Below are 14,526 nucleotides of genomic sequence, written 5' to 3'. Positions count from 1 at the left end.
AAGTAAACCATCCAACATAACATATCATATCCTACTAATAAAATTTATTAAACAGAAGGGAGAGAATGATTAGAAATTGAAATTTAGTTGATTTTCTTAGTTCATCACGTGAAGTTTCATTGATTAGACAGCTGAAAATGATAAATCATTAAACCAGATATGATTTTGACGTTGATTTCAGTAAGGTGCTCCAATGATTTCATTCCAAGTTTGTCAAGTAACTGCATTTGATAATAAACTTACCATCAATGTTGACAGAGAGGAGTAGCAATGAAAAAAAAAGGCGTTGCAAATTTGAGGGAATGGCACAACAGATGATGACAACTAAGGCTGATGAGTAAACGCAACATAAGATTATCTCTCAAATGGTACCTTTGGCTCATCTCCGGCCAGGGTTTCCTCCGCCACCTCGAACAGGCGGTGTTGAAGACCCATACGGTGCGGTATTTCCAGGCGCAGCATGTCCTCCCACACCTCTAGATTGAGCATCATAGCCAGCTCCTCCCCTAGGTGCATCATAAGTAGGTAGCCCAGGCACATTGTAACCTGGTCCTCTTTGTCCATCATAACCAGGTCTCTGTGAATCGTAAATGGATCCTCTTGCTCCTTCGTAACCAGATCCTCGTTGGGTACCTCTTGCTGCATCATAGTTGGGTCTGGTTGCAGTAGAACCAGTTTGAGGTCCTGTGTATGCAGTCGCACCCGCACTGGATGCACCACCTGCAGTAGCAGGCAGCAGGCCACGTCCCTATTGCACATTTTCAAACACAAATAATTAGGAGAAATAAACAGAAAGTTTAAGGATCTATTAGACACTTTTAAAATTTTAGAAACTAAAAAAAGCACAAACATGAAGCACTACACCTCTCATCGTCCTTCATAAGGATATATTATAAGGATATTAACCATTGAAATGTCAAACTAATATACTCATACATAGAGATAAATTTTTTTTTTTAAAAAAACATAGCTTGAAACGGAAATAAAAAGGATGTGCAGAAACACAAGCCCAAATGAAACAGTGCCAAAATTACCAAGGATGCTCCAATGGTTAAGAATAAAAACAAAAGAAGAATTATACAATAACGTAGTCGTGGATGAACAGTCCCGTTTGATGACAAACTAAAACCAAAGAAGTACCAAAATCTAACCTAAATCTTCACGGTAAAGTCGTGTCTTCATAAAATGTGATCCAAATCTTGCAGTTCCAGTCATATGACATGTTCAAACAATGCATAGGACCCAAAACTATAGAAGAGGAGTCTTAGATACGGTTGAAGGTGTCTACCCTTCCATGGGCATCTAGCCAGCAGAAGAATCCGGCCTTTCGTGAAATGGAAGAGGAATGAAGCAAGCGAGGGAAAAAGGGAAAAGTATAGATGTGATTGGAGACCCTTTTTGTATGGTTAGCTTTGTGGCTCTTTTTGTTGAGCTGTATTTTGATAGGCCTTTTTGTTTGCTTATTATCCTTACAGTTTTCCTCAATGAAAACTTGGTTTCTTACTAGAAAAAAATTAAAAGAAAGAAGAAAGTATAGGTTGGGTTAAAACAAGTCTCCTCCTCCTAGAGAAGAAAGCTTCCCACCAGAAAGATGAACATTTCAGAACATTCTCAACAAATGAGTCCCAAAACCACGGAGACTCCGATCATGACTCAAAGGAAAGCCTAGATAAAACGTGGATAGGAAAGAGACCTCATAACACCGTGTTTCTCCTTTTAAATCAAAATAGTAAGAAACATACAAAAAGAGAGTACTATAAATTCAAACATATCAACTCATGAAAACTAGAAAGTGGAATATGTGACTAACCTGGGCAACACCATAGCCGTCTTCATAAGTATTTTGTCCAGCTGGATTCCCAGAAGCTTCTATCTCGTTGTTTTGGGTAGTACCATAAGGCCCACCTATGTGCAGTCGTCAGATATCAGTGGTCCATAAAGAAAAATTCGAGAAGGATAAGATAATCCAACAGAAAGTGAAATAGAGGCAAGCAAGAGTACCATGTCTTCTTTCTAGACTAGCAGTATTCGTCAACTCTGCCCTAAGCTTCTCCAGTTCCCTAGCCATTGTGATATAATTTTTTTCCATCACCTGAAGTGACTCAAGATGATCATTGTATAATTTTTTCTCATAGTCATAGGTCGCCCTGCAAGGTCAATAGCTAGGTCATGGCATTTTACAAGCAAGAAACATAACCCCTGAAGCACATTATGATCAAACTCTGGTCCAGTAAATGATAGACAATGCAGTTAGGCTTAACATTTATAAACAGAATACATAAGCCTTTAAGAAATAGCTAAGGAAACAAGTCAAGCTAGGGCAGCCTCTATAACCACAAGCTAGAGGCCTAGTTAAAAATGCAAAGAAACTGAACCGTAGGAGTTGAAGATTGAACTTGATTGAATTCACAGGACATCCTACACATGAACTAACATACGTAGTTATGTGAAATCCTAAAAAGTCCCTCTAAAGTTAAATGCTATACAGATTACGCACCTACAATGCTGATATTCCTGCCTCAAACTCTCGAGTTCTGACATCAAAACTGGAACCTGCTGCACGTCTCCATGGGCCCTCTGGAGGTCTTGGGTCAAATGTTGCACTCTCGTAATAAGCTCCTGCCTTGCTACAATCAAGTTCTGAGCATCTGATTTTGCTTGCTGCAACTCTAACTTAATTGGCTCACCAGCTTGTAGTTCTGACTCCATCTTTGCAATCTTATCAGAAAGATTCCTTGCTTGCTGCTCTCTTTCAGATTTCACAGCTCCTATTTGAGCATGAAGAATTTGAAGCTCATGCTGCGCAGCAGCAAGCTCTTGCCTCAAGGTTCCATGGGTAGCAGCAAGCCTCTGATTCTCGGTGACGAGTTTCTGCATCTCAACATGTTGCCCAGCTAGCTTCTGTTCCATTACTTCTGGAGGAGGCATCATGTCAAAGGGAGGAAAAGTACCGGGCGGAGGACGTAGCCCATGACCAAATGCTTCTGGATGCAGGACACCAGAACCTGGAAGAGGACGCCTTGCATGTGGAGGCGGAATACGACCTTTACTACCCATTTTTAATAGCCAGACGTCACCTGCATAAATCGAAGGAAAATCTTACCACAACTCCATTACTTTAATTGACTAACAACCAACTAAAATCAAAGAACCGGTGCCAACCAAGTAGCTAAAAGCTTGTATACAAATCATGCCACAATGATGCCAAATGCAACACAAACAACAATCATTTCGTGACCTAAATCTTAATGTGCAGCAACAATACGTCCAAACCCAAAATTGGCACGCTGTAAATGAAGAAAAAACACCTCTTGATGTTGCCAACGAAAGAAATCACATATTCCATCAAATAGTGCCGGAAAAAACTAGAAAACAATAATTGATGCAGGGGAACATGGGCGTTGTAGCCAAAAGAAAACTTTAGGGTTTTCGAGAAATTATAACGAAGATAAAGATGACGTTTTTGATAGGTTTCTTTACCAGCAACAATTAGTTGGCACCTGAAACTCGTCGGCGAAGGTTGAAATCGGAGAATTAAACAAACGGGAAAATGGCCTGTCGGAAGAATTTCTTCGCCAATCCCCACTCCACTGTTCAGCAAGAAGAAGAAGAAGACCGGGGACTCGCATTGAGAGCCCCAATTTTAAAATTTTGGGAATTTTTCTTTTAATTTTTTCCCTATAATCTTTATTTTTATCAATTAAGATTAAAAATATTTTATTTTATTTATTTTCAAACTAGACTTAATTTTTATATTTTAAATCAATTTTAAAGCGTAATTTTTTATCAAATTTAGTTAAACCTACCGACAAAAAAAATATATATATAACTAATAAAATTTTATTTTTATTTTTAATTTGTTGGATGATGAAGTCCCACTGCTAATTTTTCATCATGTGTTTATAAGTGAAGAATACTAACTCTTCAGGAAGCCCAAAGCAAAGCCATGAGAGCTTATGCTCAAAATGGACAATATCATACTATTGTGGAGAGTCGTGTTCGTCTAACATAATTAAATATTAATTATCTGAACAATTGAACTAACTCATATTAGTTCGAAAGTTTTTATGTGAATACTAATAAGTCCGTTAACGACCTCTCTCACTTAATTAATGAATGTTATAAAATTATTGAAAATATTTTATTTATATCAAATTCTGATAACATTTTTCATTCGACACACACGATCGATCTTATTTCTAGAAATCATAAACAAAAACTTCAATCAAACCTACTCACATCCATTAACAAAATTTGCAACTTTTAATATATGAAAGATTTCTTCTAATCTCTATGAAAGAAGAAAATAGAGACGACTTTAACCCAATTGAGGAATGGTGGTTAGTGATTCCTTTATCTTCTCCTCTGCAAAAGAAAGATCTGTCATCCCTCCTTGTAGATACTTCTCATAAGCTGCCAAGTCGAAGTGACCGTGCCCGCACATGGCCGTGAGAATAACTTTTGATTCTCCGGTTTCTCGACATCGAAGAGCCTCTCGAATTGTTTCTGCTATGGCGTGTGTTGGCTCCGGTGCTGGTATTAGTCCCTCCGATCGAGCAAATTGTATAGCACCTGCAAACAAACAGAAACTCAGTTGTTGCATTGTTGGCCACTTATGCAGAGCCAAATTTCCAGTAACTGGTTTAATTTTCCGAGTGCCTATCGATTAACTTTCGGATAAAATTCGGGTACCTTGAAAGCATTCTGTCTGGGGAAGTGATACAGCTTCCAGAAGACCAAGATCATAGACATGTGATATCAATGGAGCCATACCATGATACCGCAATCCACCTACCAAAATAGAGTAAGCCAAGATGATGATCAAGACAAGAAACAAAGAGTTCAATGCGCCGTATCAGTTTCGATAGCATATTATACATTACCAGCGTGAATGGGATCGGGAATGAAGTTATGACCAAGTGTGTGCATCTTCATCAATGGCGTCATCCCGGCTGTATCGCCATAATCATAAGCGTAAACGCCTTTCGTTAATGAAGGACAAGCTGCAGGTTCAACTGCTCGAATAACGGGGCTTATTTTTCCAGCAAGTTTCTCACGGAGGAACGGGAAGCTAAGACCTGCAAAATTCGATCCTCCGCCAGTGCATCCTATGATGACATCTGGGGTCTCACCTAAGGCTTCCATTTGTTTTAAACACTCTTCACCAATGACAGTTTGGTGAAGCAAGACATGGTTGAGGACGCTTCCCAAACAGTACTTGGTATCAGCATTGAGAGCTGCAACCTCCACAGCTTCTGAAATGGCAATTCCCAAACTTCCTGGGCTTGATGGGTCGACTTGAAGAAATTTTCTACCTGAATCCGTGACGTTGGATGGAGATGGGTGTACTTTTGCTCCCCAAGTTTCCATCATCATTCGACGATACGGTTTTTGATCATACGATGCACGCACTTGCCACACCTAGTTAAGGAAACAAGATAAACTTCATGTGATATGTTACAGAAGCAACCAAGAAGTTTTGTTTTGAACCATTTTTCCAGCATCTTAATTCAACTGTTTCATAAATAACTTCGAGTTTATACTACATATTGATCACAACAGTTGCTTCTTACCTCGCAGCCGATACCGAACAAGCTACAAGCAAAGGCCAAACTACATCCCCATTGCCCAGCTCCGGTTTCTGTAACAACATTCTTGACGCCTTCCTGTACATTATACCAAACTTGTGGAACAGCAGAGTTGGGTTTATGTGATCCAGCAGGACTAACTCCTTCATACTTGTAGTAAATTCTAGCTGGTGTGTCCAGAAGCTTCTCTAACCTCTTAGCTCGAATTAGAGGAGTTGGACGCCAAAGCCCGTAGATATCGACAACTTCATCGGGGATGTCTATGTACCGCTCAGCACTGGCTTCTTGCTTAATCAATTCATCAGGAAAGAGAGGCGACAAATCTTCAGGTTTGATTGGTTCAAAAGTCTTGGGATGCAATGGAGGAGGAGGTTTTACAGGAAGGTCTGCAACGAGATTGTACCATTGACGCGGGACCTCGACTGCCTTCAAATTAGGATTTGATGCTGCTTTTGTTCTATAACCATTTGAAAACCTCAAATGTCTTGGAATTCTCTCAATTGAAAGACATCCTGAAAAGGTTTAAATTATCAAAGATGAGAGGAAAGAGGGAGGGCTGAGAAGCTTGAGGTAAGCGCCCAAGCCCACAGCTAGCCGATATTGTATTCTTTAGGTTTTTCCTTCAAGAGCTTTCCCTCAAGGTTTTAAAATGTGTTTCATTGGAGAGGTTTCGACACCCTTATAAGGAATGTTTCGTTCACCTCTCCGTCCGGTGATTGGGTCTGATACCATTTGTAACACCCTAAACTCACCGCTAGCAGATATTATACTCTTTGAGCTTTCCTTTTGAGGACTACCACTCAAGATTTTACCGACGTGGGATCTCGAGACCAAAAACAGGAAAATGCAGTGATTCCAACAGGAAAATAAAAGGAAAAGTGAAATCCAGCAATAATCACACAAAACCAACAAAAAGCTTCCAAAAAACATCAGCATTTCAAGCAAAAAAAACCAGACAGATACAGCTTCTCACTCACTTTCTTCCAAAAAGTGCCAGTATCTCAAGCAACAAATCAGACAAACTCCAATTCAACAGTGAAAAATCCTGGGATCTTCCAAATAAAAGATCTAGCAAAGTTCCAGCAATTTCATCTCTTAAAATGGTAACAAAAACAGACGAATTCGAAGGCAAAAACTCATACAACAACCTTGATAAAAGCTCAACAGCACAAACATAAACACAAAATCTCCAAACAAAGCATGATCAATATCCACAAGAAGTAAAATGAAAAGGATACTAGATTAATTTCAAAAGAGCCGAAGTTTCAAACACAAATACAGGAAAGAAATAGAGGAGAAATGAAGTACCTCCGCCATTGATGCCTGAAGAAATTGATGAAGCGACCATTTTCAAGACAGATCTTCAACCCTTTTCAGCGAAAAACAAAGAAAAGGGAAGCACGATCTGCTACTCGACGACTCCAAGTCAAACAGAGACCCCCATGTTGCCGAGTTGATCACGATAACTACTATTTTTTATTATTTTTTTTCTTAAAAAAAAAAAAAAAAAAACTTAATATATTTAATAACTAGGGTTTTATATTACTTTCTCTGAAAAAATAAATTAAATTATGATTTGATAATTGTTTTTTATTTTTTAATCATTATCCCGCTAGATTAACTTATTAAATATGATATATATATATATAAATACATATATATTTAAATATATTTATTTTAAAAAAATTAATAGATAAATTCTATTTTTCTATTAAAAAAATAAAATATTAATAAAATACATATTGTTATTTTATATTTTAAGTAAATATTTATTTGTTTATTTATTAAGTAAATACTTACATGTGCATAAATAAAAAAATAAATAAGGTCGATCGAAGAAATTAATTTCTTTTATTATCTGTTTACACGAGGACGTCTTCGTCCCGTTATAAAAATATTTTATAAATGATGGAGACGATAACGAGCAGTAAGCTAAATGGTAAAAATTGCTGAAATGACTAAATTGCAAATTTGCTAAAAGGCCCTTCTTTCACCCCTCAAGTACTCTTTCATCCTCCTCCCCAGCTCCTTTCTGCAAATATCAAGAAATTAAAAAGATGTCAAATTTGCTATCAAGTCCCTCCCTACAAAATATTTACATTTCTATACCTCATAAGCTGTCTGTCCAAATTTGAGGCCGATAACAGGCCTCTATTCTCCTCCGCCCTTCTTAAAAGGTATGGCATTACCATATCCACGCCTCCAAATGGCATGTATTTGCTCACTTGAAACCCTGCGTTTCTTAACCCATAAGACAACGCTTCCGACATTCCATACAATTGAGCAAACTCGAGCTTCTCCTTCAACTTCTCAATCCCTATCTCGTACGCTTTCTTCGCCACTAATTTTCCTGCAAAATGGTTATCAAACGAAATCTAGATTATAAACAACGTTCTAACATGGTTGTTACACAAGAAACGATTCTGGGTACTCATGTTATTAAACGAGACACGATTCTGGATACCCAGAGCTCGATTCTAGGTACCCATGTTATTAGACGAGACACGATTCTTGATACCCATGTTATTAAACAAGACACGATTTTGGGTACCCATGTTATTCAACGAGACATGTTTCTGGGTACTTACTACATGAGACACGATTTTGGGTACCCATGTTATTCAACGAGACATGTTTCTGGGTACTTACTACATGAGACACGATTCTGGGTACCCATGTTATTAAACGAGACATGATTCTGGGTACTCTCGATGAGACACGATTTTGGGTTCCCATGTTATTAAACGAGATACGATTCTGGATACCCATGTTATGAAATGAGACATGATTCTGGTACCTTATGTTATTAAATGAGATATGATTTTGGGTACCTGATTCGACATTGTGGGTAGCGAGAATGGCTCCGCTCGAGCCTGCGGCGATGTTGTCGAGCAAGAACGATGCGCAACTATTATAGCATGCATGTGTGTCATGAATGCTATTGTGAATGGGAGATTCAAATCCAAGAGAAGAAGCGAGCTTGGATTCGCTTGACATATAAGCACCTCTCACGAGCTTAATCCCAAGAGGAACTCTCATTTTGTTGGCCTCTTTGGTGACTAACAAAAGCCGATCCTTTGCATCTTTAAGATAGGCTTGGAGGGTTCCATACACTATTGGGTTATGGTCTTTGTTGTGGATGATGGCGGCGGAGTATGTGAAGTAATCAATGGCGGGTTGAATTTTGGTGTGCTCGGCATCAATGGCTAAAGGAACGTTGGCATCCACGCAACTTTGGCAGATTTTCATTAGCCTTTGATGGCTTATTTGGAGGCTTTTTTGTTCTTCGTTTGTTAAGGGATTGGGCTGTTGAAGAGTGTGGTAAAGAGGGCTTGATTCAGAGAAAATTGGGAATGTTTTGAGCTTCCATGGAAGATTCAAACATGGGTCCTTTTGTTGCCATCTTAACAAGTCACTCACTCTCTCAAGCAACCTCAATGGGCAAATTGCGCTCACTTTAGCCACCACAAAGCTTGCCTATCAATCACACGAAACGAATACATCATTATTGGTATGGGACATTTTCGAAAATCTCAAAACAAGGTACTCAAAGTAGACAATAGAGTCATAATATTCTCGGTGTTAAATAAAGAAATTGCTAGCTTGTAGGGTCAAAAGTGACACAAAGGGGTTCTCGGGTTCAGGGTTCAAGAGAGGCTAGGAGGATGGTTGGGAGGGACTCTGAGACATTTTGAGGCCCAAAAAGAAAGCTAAAACAAAGTGGACCATATGAAAAAAAGATTCTTATGAACTTACAGAGCCAGGTGGGAGCGCTCTAGTGGCCTCAATGGTTCGGAGAAACCCACGAAGATTCCGATCACAGGACTCCTCATCGTTGGCGTATTCAATAGCGTAATCGAGCATGCTTCTCAGCCCGACATTGTGCAACCGGCGAACGGTTTTCCCGACAGCCGTGTCGTCCTCACCGGCGCAAAAATGTCGGTAGAAACTATGCCTAACGGTACCAAAAATTATATCACGAGCCAACTCAACATCCATCAATTTAGAGTTCATAACCCACATTCCGACGTCTACGACAGGGCCGACAGCGGCGACATGGAGGCTGGCGGCGGCGTGTAGGACCTCCAACGTTGATAATGACCCAAACAAGGCCTTCGTGTCAGAAAAATCGACGGTGGGTGCCGCCGGAGAGACAGCGAGATTGAGCGGCGGCGGGGTAGAAGCGGCGGAAGTGAAGGCAGCGGCGGTGTTTAACAACCGATTGGAAGCGTAAAAAAATACGTTCTTGGGGATCTTTGATTGGGTTGAAAGGATACTTCTGGCCATCAAAATTTTCAATTTTTTTTTTTTTTTTCTCTTCGTTTCTGATTCTATGAATTTTGCTGCTGACCTGTGCGTTAAATAAAAGAACAATTTGACAGGTGGACAGATGGTTAGGATCAGCACTACACGTAAGTACACACGCTCTAATCAATTATCTGACGTGGATAAAATAATTAGATACAGTTGTGGATTAGAGGGGTTGCTGACGTCATATTTACCGAAATTAAATTAAAACTTGGATAGAAACGAATCAAAACAATTCTCTTGGACTTCTGTTTTTCCCACGAAATTGGTTTAGGAATCCTTTTGGATTCCGTCGTCATGTCATTAACCGTGTTTTGTGGGTGATTAGTTTCCAACTGTCGGGTTAAAATTAATTAACTAACTCCCTTAATCGTTTTAATTGTTTAAATCGTGTTTTTTTTTCTTCATGTTCTTTTTAGTTAATTAGTTCAGATTCAAACGGTAGACCTGTTAATGAATTTGTCAACGGCTTAAACAAGTCAAATTGTTTCTACTTCTTCTCTCTTTTTTCTTTTTTATTATATTATTTTATTTTTTAACATCTGAATTCTAAATCCAAATTCAATAAAAAAAATATATATGTTTTTGTTCAATAATATGGAATGTAGATTTAAATTCTTTTGTTCGACTTTTTGGGTTCGTTGGACTATCGGCGAGATTTGACTTTACCAACCGAACATCGCTTGTGCGGAATTCAAGCTTGTTCGACCACACGCGTTGTTTTGTGCATGGATGTTCAATCGTTGCAACACAACAATGTTGCATTTCATTGTCATCTTCGTTCCCAACAACATGACTCGTGTATCTTGATATCGTCTCATGTCTTAGGACACATCGGCCATCTTGGCTTACTCAAATACATTCATTGGAACCGAACCCATGAATAAAGCTACTAGGGTTTTATGAGCCCATGAAAACTAGCCATATGGTTGAAACTTAGAATTCTAAACATAGTGAAAAAATAAAAAAATTATCAAGTATTGAAATTTCTATTCGAGACGTAGCACGTCTGCGAGGGACGATCCGGATCGATTCAGCCTAAACCCTCGAAGTAGAAGTGTCTCATTTTGATTCCAAAGGCTATGAATGAAGAAAGTTATGTACAAGGCAAATGATATCAATATTGTCAATCAACTCAAAGTTTGATAGCCCAATGGCCCTTGGGATCCATCCATTTTTGTGTCATTTCTTCCCATTAGAGCTGTCATCCATGGAAACAATCTTTCAAGCTCAGTGTTTATTGTATTAGATCTCAGTTTCTTGTTGTTGATCCCAAATTTCGATCTTTCAATTGCTTCCATAAAATCTTCCCTCGATATCATTTCGCCACCTGCGAAAAAGAAAAGAAAGAACTGATAATTCCTTACGAGGGTGATGGTGCGAGTCGAAAAATGGAATTAAGTTAGTAAAACAACTGACCTCTACGAGCAGCGAGAAGTGCTGCTTCGTTCACGATGTTTGCAAGATCAGCACCCACGTAACCAGGTGTGAGTGATGCAACTAGACTGCAGATTAAGTTCGGGTTTTCCTCGAGCGGGACGTCTCGTAAGTGTACTGCCAAGATTTTTCTCCTTCCTTCTTCATCAGGCTGTCCTACGAGAACTTTTCTTGAGAATCTACCTGGCCTACAAAGGGCAGGATCCAGTGCTTCGGGTCTGTTAGTCGCCGCTATAACGATCACTTTCGTGTCCGACTCAAATCCATCCATTTCGGTCAACAACTACGGTAATTAGAAAGGACAGTTGGATCATGAAATTTTACAGACACTATACTGATAAGAGTAGAGAAATAGAGGTGACTACGTTCTAATCGAGATTACCTGGTTTAATGTTTGGTCACGTTCGTCGTTGAAACTTCTACCCCGTTTCCCTCCAACCGCATCGAGTTCATCGATGAACACGATTGATGGTGCACATTTTCTTGCTACACTAAAAAGGTCTCTGATACGTGCTGCCCCTCTTCCCACAAACATTTCAACAAATTCACTGGCTGATACACTGAAAAACGGAACCCCTGCTTCTCCAGCCACCGCTCGTGCAAGGAGCGTTTTCCCCGTTCCAGGAGGACCTACTAACAAGACACCTTTTGGAAGCTTTGCTCCTAGTTTTTGGTAGCTAATAGCTCCTTGAAGACATGATACTACCTATAATCATTAATTTTGTCAACAGAGACAAAGAAACCGTCTGTTTGTCAATAGCTCCTTAAATTGTTCCTAAACATTTACCTCGATTTCTATTTTAGTTCCTAAACTTTCTATTATAACGAAACAACCTCTCATCATTGATTAATGTCGAAATCATCTTGCAGTCAGTAGGATTTATTACGAACTTCGATGGAAAACAAGTCAAAATTCAAGAACTAGAACAAGATCATATAACATCTAGTACCATCAAATTTTTAAATAGCTTACCTCCATGAGCTCGACTTTAGCACCATCAACGCCTTCCACGTCTTCGAATCCAACCATGGGACTGTTAGGTTGGCGCTTTCTCGCAGTTGTATTCGATGCAGAGAGTTGACGATAAAGAAGCCACATGAGAGGAATTAAAGGAATCCATAGAGATATGATCGTTATCAACGTAGTTCTCATCGACATCAGAACCGATTGAGGTGCTGAACTATAAGTAGTTCCCTTTTCTCTCATCAAACCAAGCAAAAACTTCTCATCATGGTCTACTTTCCTCGTCGAAAATTTCCACTCCGGAATCGCAACTTTGCTTCTCCTAGAGAATTTTGTCAATAAATTCATCTTTGGGGCTTGCACAGCTCTGGAGTCACCATTCACTCCCTCATCACTTCCATTAGAACTATCTACTACTAATGGTTTACTATCTAAACCTTCGATCGACTCCGTAAAACTTCGATTGAAATAGATACGACGAGACCCCTCCTCGAGTAAAACTTTGGTGACAGTTCCATTCTGAAGGCTGGTAATGAAATCTGAATATGGAACATTCTTAGAAGGTGGGACTGCAGTTACTTTCAGAAACAAATAGCACAGCCCCAAAACAATACAAACTGAAGCAGAAAGGCTCACCTTCCTAACATTCTTCCTAATAAATGTTCTTACATTGTTCATAGCTGATCGAACAGAAACTGTTCTTAATCTTTTGGATAACAATCTCAACCTCGGGCGTAATCTTAAACCAATTTTTCTTCTCAAATTGTTGTTCCTTCTACTACCACCCAGAGGAGGCATTTTATCATTCATCATATGCTCAAGTTTACTGTTACAAGAAAATCGCCATTGCCCGTTGCTTATTACCCTAAATTTACAATTACAGAGCAACTGGCATCGAAGATTTAAGTATGTAGAAGGCAAAGCCATGGGAGGAAGAGTAACAGAGCTACAAGAGAAGTTTCTATACCTCCATAGATGCTTGTTGCTGTTGATATGAGCTCCGAAGCTTCCTGTAGGCAGAGAGTAGCCATTATTGCAAACAATCGAGAGACCCGCCATGGAAATCCGACCTGGGTTATTGAGCTAACTAAAATGGGAGGCGAATTAAACAAGAGGGAAGCAAGATGAAAAGGGTATCTGAGAAATGTTGAAAGGGACTGGAATTTGAAGGGTTTGGATGATTAAGATTGTCATGGCATGGAGGAAGTTGCAAGATTTTAGGTTTTAGATTAAGAAGATGAACATGGGTTTGGCGTATGTGGCTCAGAAGGCGCAAAATGATATCCAGCGACGTAAATTATGGGCAAATGGAGAATTGGGGCAGCGATTTTGCAACGTTGCGGCAAAAATTGTAAAATGAATGAAGGGGAAAATCAACGTTTTCAATTTCACAAGGGGAAAAATGTTCAGTTTTTTTTTTTTTTTTTTTTTTTTTTTTTTAAATTCAAATATAATCAGAGAAAATAAATTTTAGATAGAGTATTCCAGAAATAATAATAATAATAATAAATAAAAATTTACAATTGAAGCAAAGAAAATAAATCAAAGAAGAGCACGAGCTATAACATTTATGAGATCCAACATCGGAACATCGGTTGGAGAGAAAAACCAAATATTCTTTGTAAGTGTGTGAAAACCTCTCCTATGTTTTAAAGCTGTGAGGCTTACAGCAATATATGGTATACTTCTCCCTCATTAATATTTAATTATATCATGAGATTTTATTTTTTTTAATTTATTTTCTACTTTATATATTAATCCAAAATAAAAATTTTTAAAAAATTAAAAGAGAAAATAACTAGGGAAGACATTTAAATTTTAGTGAAGAAATATTCTTTAATTTGTTATAAATTACTCGACTAAAATAAACAATAAATGTTATTACAAAATAAACAAGTATAGTTTGTAATTATTTTAAAAAAATTATTTTTCTATTAAATAATTTTTTTATTCACTATTCTCAGAAGGTTAAAACTGTAATTTAAACTTTATTTTTATTATTAAAGATTGTTATTACAAATTTAGTAGATTTATATATTATCAATTTATGTTGAACTTTTAAGTATTGTTTTATAAATTTATAAAATTTTAATTTAATTTAATGTTTAATACGTATTCAATATTTTTTTTCAAAGTCTAACAAATTAGATACGATTTGATTTTATATTTAATTAAAATTTAAAAAATATTTTTTTTAAAGCTTGAAAACCTATTAAGTACTAAATGTAC

The 14,526-nt window shown here is 38.1% G+C and overlaps 4 protein-coding genes across 5 annotated transcripts; all 4 read right to left on the bottom strand.

Annotated features, from left to right (window-relative positions):
* Positions 1 to 138: 138 nt before the first annotated feature.
* LOC111489292 (protein FLX-like 2) lies at positions 139 to 3,658 on the bottom strand. Of its 2 annotated transcripts, XM_023137432.1 has the most exons (6): positions 3,481 to 3,656; positions 3,163 to 3,287; positions 2,498 to 3,077; positions 2,002 to 2,147; positions 1,811 to 1,905; positions 139 to 748 (listed from the first exon to the last, which is right to left on the bottom strand). In XM_023137432.1, the coding sequence occupies exons 3-6, from the start codon at positions 3,055 to 3,057 to the stop codon at positions 380 to 382; spliced, it is 1,170 nt and encodes a 389-aa protein (XP_022993200.1). In that variant the 5' UTR covers positions 3,058 to 3,077; positions 3,163 to 3,287; positions 3,481 to 3,656; the 3' UTR covers positions 139 to 379. The 2 variants fall into 2 exon arrangements, with proteins under 2 accessions (XP_022993200.1, XP_022993199.1); XM_023137431.1 differs by lacking the exon at positions 3,163 to 3,287 and having other exon boundaries at positions 3,481 to 3,658.
* A 516-nt stretch (positions 3,659 to 4,174) lies between these two features.
* On the bottom strand, positions 4,175 to 7,041 carry LOC111489338 (tryptophan synthase beta chain 2). The gene is made up of 5 exons (XM_023137507.1): positions 6,897 to 7,041; positions 5,574 to 6,100; positions 4,884 to 5,421; positions 4,693 to 4,791; positions 4,175 to 4,572 (listed from the first exon to the last, which is right to left on the bottom strand). Exons 1-5 carry the CDS (start codon positions 6,934 to 6,936, stop codon positions 4,319 to 4,321), a joined length of 1,458 nt encoding a protein of 485 aa, XP_022993275.1. The 5' UTR covers positions 6,937 to 7,041; the 3' UTR covers positions 4,175 to 4,318.
* Positions 7,042 to 7,432: 391 nt separating this feature from the next.
* On the bottom strand, positions 7,433 to 10,086 carry LOC111489341 (proline dehydrogenase 2, mitochondrial-like). The gene is made up of 4 exons (XM_023137511.1): positions 9,345 to 10,086; positions 8,420 to 9,065; positions 7,698 to 7,938; positions 7,433 to 7,620 (listed from the first exon to the last, which is right to left on the bottom strand). Exons 1-4 carry the CDS (start codon positions 9,873 to 9,875, stop codon positions 7,563 to 7,565), a joined length of 1,476 nt encoding a protein of 491 aa, XP_022993279.1. The 5' UTR covers positions 9,876 to 10,086; the 3' UTR covers positions 7,433 to 7,562.
* Positions 10,087 to 10,996: 910 nt separating this feature from the next.
* Positions 10,997 to 13,589, bottom strand: LOC111489340 (probable inactive ATP-dependent zinc metalloprotease FTSHI 3, chloroplastic). The gene is made up of 4 exons (XM_023137510.1): positions 12,307 to 13,589; positions 11,716 to 12,039; positions 11,316 to 11,616; positions 10,997 to 11,226 (listed from the first exon to the last, which is right to left on the bottom strand). The coding sequence occupies exons 1-4, from the start codon at positions 13,354 to 13,356 to the stop codon at positions 11,027 to 11,029; spliced, it is 1,875 nt and encodes a 624-aa protein (XP_022993278.1). The 5' UTR covers positions 13,357 to 13,589; the 3' UTR covers positions 10,997 to 11,026.
* Positions 13,590 to 14,526: the final 937 nt, after the last annotated feature.

Source organism: Cucurbita maxima, unplaced genomic scaffold (assembly GCF_002738345.1).
Source record: "Cucurbita maxima cultivar Rimu unplaced genomic scaffold, Cmax_1.0 Cma_Scf00014, whole genome shotgun sequence".
In the NCBI taxonomy this organism is placed as follows: domain Eukaryota; kingdom Viridiplantae; phylum Streptophyta; class Magnoliopsida; order Cucurbitales; family Cucurbitaceae; genus Cucurbita; species Cucurbita maxima.
Note: the sequence above shows the minus strand (reverse complement) of the source record. Positions and strands in the feature narration are given on the sequence as shown.

Coding starts and splice junctions, on each gene's coding strand:
- LOC111489292 (XM_023137431.1), bottom strand. CDS start 3,057: ATGGGTAGTAAAGGTCGTATTCCGCCTCCACATGCAAGGCGTCCTCTT. Junction 2,148..2,497: donor CAGGAATATCAGCATTGTAG/GTGCGTAATCTG, acceptor TTGACCTTGCAG/GGCGACCTATGACTATGAGA. Junction 749..1,810: donor ACGGCTATGGTGTTGCCCAG/GTTAGTCACATA, acceptor AATGTGCAATAG/GGACGTGGCCTGCTGCCTGC.
- LOC111489338 (XM_023137507.1), bottom strand. CDS start 6,936: ATGGTCGCTTCATCAATTTCTTCAGGCATCAATGGCGGAG. Junction 5,422..5,573: donor TGTTCGGTATCGGCTGCGAG/GTAAGAAGCAAC, acceptor TTCCTTAACTAG/GTGTGGCAAGTGCGTGCATC. Junction 4,573..4,692: donor CCAGACAGAATGCTTTCAAG/GTACCCGAATTT, acceptor GTTTGTTTGCAG/GTGCTATACAATTTGCTCGA.
- LOC111489341 (XM_023137511.1), bottom strand. CDS start 9,875: ATGGCCAGAAGTATCCTTTCAACCCAATCAAAGATCCCCAAGAACGTA. Junction 9,066..9,344: donor GAGCGCTCCCACCTGGCTCT/GTAAGTTCATAA, acceptor TGTGATTGATAG/GCAAGCTTTGTGGTGGCTAA. Junction 7,621..7,697: donor TTGGACAGACAGCTTATGAG/GTATAGAAATGT, acceptor TGATATTTGCAG/AAAGGAGCTGGGGAGGAGGA.
- LOC111489340 (XM_023137510.1), bottom strand. CDS start 13,356: ATGGCGGGTCTCTCGATTGTTTGCAATAATGGCTACTCTCTGCCTACA. Junction 12,040..12,306: donor CTAAAGTCGAGCTCATGGAG/GTAAGCTATTTA, acceptor TAATGATTATAG/GTAGTATCATGTCTTCAAGG. Junction 11,227..11,315: donor ACTTCTCGCTGCTCGTAGAG/GTCAGTTGTTTT, acceptor TCTTTTTCGCAG/GTGGCGAAATGATATCGAGG.